A 6,758-nucleotide genomic window follows, 5' to 3' on the forward strand; every position below is an offset into this window, starting at 1 on the left:
GAATAAATTAAACCAATACACTCCCTAAAGAGTACAAATATTTCAAAATGCTTACGTCAAGAAAGGTTATGTTTATGCATAGACCCCAACAACTCAACACTCAACTCAGTCTTTCCTTGAGACGACGGCTGCACAAGGTATATTGTGTCACCAGAGCAGGATGGATCTCCTGGTTCCCCTGGTTCCCCTGGCACCTCTGGCTGCCCTGGCTCCTCTGGCTCCCCTGGTTCCCCTGGCTCCTCTGGCTCCCCTGGTCACCCTGGCTCCCCTAGCTCCTCTGGCACCCCTGGCTTCTCTGGCACCCCTAGCTCCTCTGGCCCCCTGGCACCTCTGGCTCCCCTGGTTCCCCTGGCACCTCTGGCTGCCCTGGCTCCTCTGGCTCCCCTGGTTCCCCTGGCACCTCTGGCTGCCCTGGCTCCTCTGGCTCCCCTGGTTCCCCTGGCACCTCTGGCTGCCCTGGCTCCTCAGGTCCCCCTAGCTCCTCTGGCCCCCTGGCTCCTCTGGCCCCCTGGTCCCCCTGGCACTCCTGGCTCCTCTGTCTCCCCTGGTCCCCCTGGCTCTCCTAGCTCCTCTGGCTCCCCTGGTCCCCCTGGCTCCTCTGGCTCTCCTGGCTCATCTGGCTCCACTGGTCCCCCTGGCTCTCCTGGCTCTTCTGGCTATCCTGGCTCCCCTGGCTCTCCTGGCTCCTCTGGCCCCCTGGCTCCTCTGGCTCTCCTGGCTCTCCTGCTGGCTCCTCTGGCCCCCCTGGCTCCCCTGGCTCCTCTGGATCCCCTGGCCTGCTCTGGGCATCATTAGTCTGTCTGCAGTCAGGAACAGCCTGGCGGTCTGGGCCGTGGGCTGCAACAGGGCCTGGGACTATACCTACATCGGCCGCATTACTACCTAGTGGTTATAGAGCAATGGACTGGGAACCAGACTCCAGTCAAACCCTGAGGTTTCTGTTGTTGTATCCAATAGTGAAGCACTCACTGACCCTATGCTATGTTTTTAAAATTTTATTTAACCTATATTTAACAAGGCAAGTCAGTTAAGAACACATTCTTATTTACAATGACGGCCTACCAAAGGCAAAAGGCCTCCTGAGGGGATGGGGGCCTGAGATAAAAAATAAGAAATGTATATAATATAAATATAGGACAAAACACACATCACAACAAGAGAGACAACACATCACTACATAAAGAGAGACCTAAAACAACAACATAGCAAGACAGCAACATATGACAACATGGAATGGTAGCAACACAACAAGGTAGCAGCACAAAACATGGTACAAACATTATTGGGCACAGACAACAGCACAAAGGGCAAGAAGGTAGAGACAACAATACATCACACAAAGCAGCCACAACTGTCAGTAAGATTGTCCATGATTAAGTCTTTGAATGAAGAGATTGAGATAAAACTGTCCAGTTTGAGTGTTTGTTGCAGCCTGTTCCAGTCGCTAGCTGCAGCGAACTGAAAAGACGAGCGACCCAGGGATGTGTGTGCTTTTGGGACATTTAACAGAATGTGACTGGCAGAACGGGTGTTCTATGTGGAGGATGAGGGCTGCAGTAGATATATCAGATACGGGGTGAGTGAGGCCTAAGAGGGTTTTATAAATAAGCATCAACCAGTGGGTCTTGCGATGGGTATACAGAGATGATCAGTTTACAGAGGAGTATAGAGTGCAGTGATGTGTCCTATAAGGAGCATTGGTGGCAAATCTGATGGCTAAATGGTAAAGAACATCTAGCCGCTCGAGAGCACCCTTACCTGCCGATCTATAAATTATGTCTCCGTAATCTAGCATGGGTAGGATGGTCATCTGAATCAGGGTTAGTTTGGCAGCTGGGGTGAAAGAGGAGTGATTACGACAGAGGAAACCAAGTCTAGATGTAACTTTAGCCTGCAGTTTTGATATGTGCAGAGAGAAGGAAAGTGCACCGTCTAGCCATACTCCCAAGTACTTGTATGAGGTTGCATTAGTTGTACATTAGTAGAACAAAGATATACTAGATGGTAGGTAAGACTGAAACATGATTTGCAACCTAATTTTCAACCATTTTGGTCACACACACTCCTAAATATTTTTGCTGTAATCTGTACATTTGATTTGGTAGCACCAGTGAGACTAGAAAAATATTCACTCAATGGCAGGGTAGGGAAGCGAACCAGGGTGAAAGGCAAACACACTATTCATCGCGCCAATATGGTTAAAACTGTCGGATTGGTCCATGATGTGTAAACTCCACCCTCCAGCACACCAGTGCACACCAGCTGAATGAAATCAAGAGCACCTAATCGCAATTGGGAAATTGAACCAATTGAAATGAAGTTCATTGGTTGACAGCTGTACATAATTAGCCATTCAGGTAAGAAGGGTCTGGGATTCCTTTATGAGGTGCAACCAAAACAGCTGTTAAACATTGCAACAGGGATATTCTGGCAGGGTGTCTGTGTAGCATTAGTTCTGAATACGGTTGTGGTTTTGATCACTAAAATGGCTGTGACTTTTGGACTCTCTTTGAGGTTAGTTTTTCAATGTATTCATCTGATTGGTTTACCTTGTCTTAAAGTGTTCACTGGATATTGATGTTTACCTGTCTGAATGTTTTGTAGTGTTTCTTGGCTTTGTTGCCTGCTAATTGGAGGGATAAAGTGTTTTCCACTTCAAGGTGCGTTTTGGTTTACACTACTTCAGTTAAAATCACAGTCTAGTTCCAATGGCTTAAGGCTGGCATTTTACCACAATGTTTTCTTTGTTTCCTAGGTGGTGCTTATGGGCATCCTGCCTGCACTGGACCTGAACCAACTGGATCCCAAGCAAGTGTGGTGTCTGGTCCAAATGCTAAAGCTACTGGCTACAATACCCTGGCAAGTGTGATGCAGGGTCCAAATGCCACAGCTGAAGCAACTGCTAAACATACCTCTGCAGTAGCGGCTGCCGGCCCGCGCGCCTCTGCTGAAGCAACTGCCAGCCATACCTCTGCAGAAGCGGCTGGCCCCCGCGCCTCAGCTGAAGCAACTGCCAGCCATACCAATGCAGTAGCGGCTGCCGGCCCCCGCGCCTCTGCTGAAGCAACTGCCAACCATGCCTCGTCAGAAGCGGCTGGCCCCCGCGCCTCTGCTGAAGCAACTGCCAAACAAAGCTCTGCAGAAGCGGCCGCCGGCCCCCGCGCCTCTGCTGAAGCAACTGCCAACCATGCCTCGTCAGAAGCGGCCGGCCCCCGCGCCTCAGCTGAAGCAACTGCCAGCCATACATCTGCAGTAGCGGCCGCCGGCCCGCGCGCCTCTGCTGAAGCAACTGCCAAACATACCTCTGCAGAAGCAGCTGGACCCCGCGCCTCTGCTGAAGCAACTGCCAAACATACCTCTGCAGAAGCGGCTGGCCCCCGCGCCTCTGCTGAAGCAACTGCCAAACATACCTCTGCAGAATCGGCTGGCCCCCGCGCCTCAGCTGAAGCAACTGCCAGCCATACCTCTGCAGTAGCGGCTGGACCCCGCGCCCCTGCTGAAGCAACTGCCAACCATGCCTCTGCAGAAGTGGCTGGCCCCCGTGCCTCTGCTGAAGCAACTGCCAAACAAAGCTCTGCAGAAGCGGCCGCCGGCCCCGCGCCTCTGCTGAAGCAACTGCCAACCATGCCTCGTCAGAAGCGGCTGGCCCCGCGCCTCAGCTGAAGCAACTGCCAGCCATACATCTGCAGTAGCGGCCGCCGGCCCGCGCGCCTCTGCTGAAGCAACTGCCAAACATACCTCTGCAGAAGCAGCTGGACCCCGCGCCTCTGCTGAAGCAACTGCCAAACATACCTCTGCAGAATCGGCTGGCCCCGCGCCTCAGCTAAAGCAACTGCCAGCCATACCTCTGCAGTAGCGGCTGGACCCCGCGCCTCTGCTGAAGCAACTGCCAAACATACCTCTGCAGTAGCGGCTGGCCCCGCGCCTCAGCTGAAGCAACTGCCAGCCATACCTCTGCAGTAGCGGCTGGCCCCCGCGCCTCAGCTGAAGCAACTGCCAGCCATACCTCTGCAGAAGCGCCTGGCCCCCGCGCCTCAGCTGAAGCAACTGCCAGCCATACCTCTGCAGTATCGCCTGGCCCCGCGCCTCAGCTGAAGCAACTGCCAAACATACCTCTGCAGTAGCGCCTGGCCCCGCGCCTCTGCTGAAGCAACTGCCAAACAAAGCTCTGCAGAAGCGCCGCCGGCCCCGCCTCTGCTGAAGCAACTGCCAGCCATACCTCTGCAGAAGCGGCTGGCCCCCGCGCCTCAGCTGAAGCAACTGCCAAACATACCTCTGCAGTAGCGGCCACCGGCCCCCGCGCCTCTGAAGCAACTGCCAAACATACCTCTGCAGTAGCGGCTGGCCCCGCGCCTCAGCTGAAGCAACTGCCAGCCATACCTCTGCAGAAGCAGCTGGACCCCGCGCCTCTGCTGAAGCAACTGCCAAACATACCTCTGCAGAAGCGGCTGGCCCCCGCGCCTCAGCTGAAGCAACTGCCAAACATACCTCTGCAGAAGCGGCCGGCCTTGTACAGACGGCCCGACCCCTTAACAAGCTAGATAGGAGATCATAATTTGGTTTGCACAACTCCTTAATCGTCTTTCCCCTGTTACTGTGCCTCCATTCGAAGAAAAGGGCAAAGGTAACTGAGGTGAGGAATTGTGCAAACTAATGCACTTGTTTGAAATGAGGATCTCCTTCATTTGCTCATCGTTATGCAAATTGTTTACAGGGGTGAACACTACAATGGTATGATTTTTTTTTTTAAATTTCAAAACCATACGACTAAAATTTACATCTGATTTGGTCACTATTGCTGACACTTAGGTTGTACGGTTTTGTCCTGGTGTTCCTGCTACTCTTGCATGATTTGTTCAATAAACAATTTGACTTCCCAAATGCTTTGTCTTTTAAATGTGGGTTTCTCTTCTGCCTACCATATGTTTGCTGATTAGGGACAGACTGGGTCTGGAGAAAAAGGGATTGTGGTTCACACCACTTGTGTAAACAGCTTTGTTTCTGGTAGTTGAGGAAAGGTTGACTGCATTTCTTGTTTTAATTCCTCATTGTTTGCATAGTCAACATACACACTTACCCCACCAAACATGCCACCAGGGGTCTTTTCACAGTCTCCAAATTAAAAGCACAGTGTTAGAGCCATGATTGGCTGGAACTCCCTTCCATATACCGCAAGAGAACAGCAAACCGGGTTTTAAAAAAACAAGGCAACACTTCACGGCACAACGCCTCTCCCCCATGTGACCTACTGGTTGTGTGTATGTGTAATGGCTGCACAAAGCATTAACATATGTAAATTGCCAAGTGTTTTTTTTTTTTTCGTGTCAGACCCCAGTAAGACTAGCTGTCGCCATTGACATCGGCTACTGGGGATCCTAAAATATATATTCAACTACCTTTAGCATTTGAAAAGCTGAAATAAACTACAAAACACTTCTACCCAGGTCTGACCTCCACAGGACACTGGGTGTGAAATGCTTCATTGCAAACTCTTTCCTCAACAGTACAGAATCAATATAAAAGAAGCAGAGGGGAGCGACTGCAAATCAGCACAGTCCATTTGTATGTTCCCATGGTAGCAAGCATCTCCAATCCAAAATTAAATCTAGAATGGGCTTCCTATTTCACAACAAACCCATCCCTCGCTCATGCTGCCAAACACCCTTGTAAAACTATCCACCAATCATCGACTTCGGCGATATCATTTACAAAATAGCCTCAAACTCTCAAATTGGATGCAGTCTATCACAGTGCCATCTGTTTTGTCACCAAAGCCCCATATACTTTCCACCACTGCGAACTGTATTCTCTCGTTGGCTGGCCCTCGCTTCATACTCATCGCCAAACCCACTGGCTCCAGGTCATCTTCAAGTCTTTGCTAGGTAAAGCCCCGCCTTATCTCAGTTCACTGGTCACTATAGCAGCACCCAACCGCAGCACGCGCTTCAGCAGGTATATTTCACTGGTAACCCCCAAAGCCAATTCCTCCTTTGGCCAAGTTTCATTCCAGTTCTCTGCTGCCAATGACTGGAACAAACTGCAAAAATCGCTGGACACTTATCTCCCTCACTAACTTCAAGCACCAGCTGTCAGAGCAGCTCACAAATCATTGCACCTGTACATAGCCCATCTGTAAATAACCCATCCCCATACTGTATTCATTTATTTATTTTGCTCCTTTGCACCCCAGCATCTCTACTTGCACATTCATCTTCTGCACATCTATCACTCCAGTGTTTAATTGCTATATTGTAATTACCTCGCCACTATGGCCTATTTTATTGCCTTACCTTTTTTATTTTTTATTATTTCACCTTTATTTAACCAGGTAGGCTAGTTGAGAACAAGTTCTCATTTGCAACTGCGACCTGGCCAAGATAAAGCATAGCAGTGTGAACAGACAACACAGAGTTACACATGGAGTCGCCTCCTTTATCTTACCTCATTTGCACACATTGTATATATATATTTATTTTTCTACCGTATTATTCTGTATGTTTGTTTATTCCATGTGTAACTCTGTGTTGTTGTATGTGTCGAACTGCTTTGCAGTTTTAAATGAGATCTTGTTCTCAACTAGCCTACCTGGTTAAATAAAGGTTTAATTAAAAACTAAAAACAAAAACTAGCCTAACTGATCTGACGGCACATGTTATGTTAACAATAACACTGAAAATATCAAAAAAGAAGGACCAAGCGTCTTCAACAGAGGGGATCAAGCTGATTCTAAACCATTTTACAGAGGCCAGTTCATGAAG

At 49.8% G+C, this 6,758-nt stretch overlaps 1 protein-coding gene across 1 annotated transcript; it reads left to right on the forward strand.

The window, feature by feature from the left end:
* Positions 1 to 2,365: 2,365 nt before the first annotated feature.
* LOC112242568 (coiled-coil domain-containing protein 8-like) lies at positions 2,366 to 4,049 on the forward strand. The gene is made up of 3 exons (XM_042327911.1): positions 2,366 to 2,514; positions 2,605 to 2,660; positions 2,756 to 4,049. Exons 1-3 carry the CDS (start codon positions 2,486 to 2,488, stop codon positions 3,661 to 3,663), a joined length of 993 nt encoding a protein of 330 aa, XP_042183845.1. The 5' UTR covers positions 2,366 to 2,485; the 3' UTR covers positions 3,664 to 4,049.
* The last annotated feature ends 2,709 nt before the right edge of the window (positions 4,050 to 6,758 follow it).

The sequence above is a fragment of the Oncorhynchus tshawytscha genome, linkage group LG09 (genome assembly GCF_018296145.1).
Source record: "Oncorhynchus tshawytscha isolate Ot180627B linkage group LG09, Otsh_v2.0, whole genome shotgun sequence".
NCBI classification, from domain to species: Eukaryota; Metazoa; Chordata; class Actinopteri; order Salmoniformes; family Salmonidae; genus Oncorhynchus; species Oncorhynchus tshawytscha.

Bases quoted from the DNA above. Each gene is read 5' to 3' on its own strand.
- LOC112242568 (XM_042327911.1), top strand. From the start codon at position 2,486: ATGGCTGTGACTTTTGGACTCTCTTTGAG. The intron at 2,515-2,604 runs GTTAGTTTTTCA...AATGTTTTGTAG, and splicing joins ACTTTTGGACTCTCTTTGAG to TGTTTCTTGGCTTTGTTGCC. The intron at 2,661-2,755 runs GTGCGTTTTGGT...TTTGTTTCCTAG, and splicing joins AAAGTGTTTTCCACTTCAAG to GTGGTGCTTATGGGCATCCT.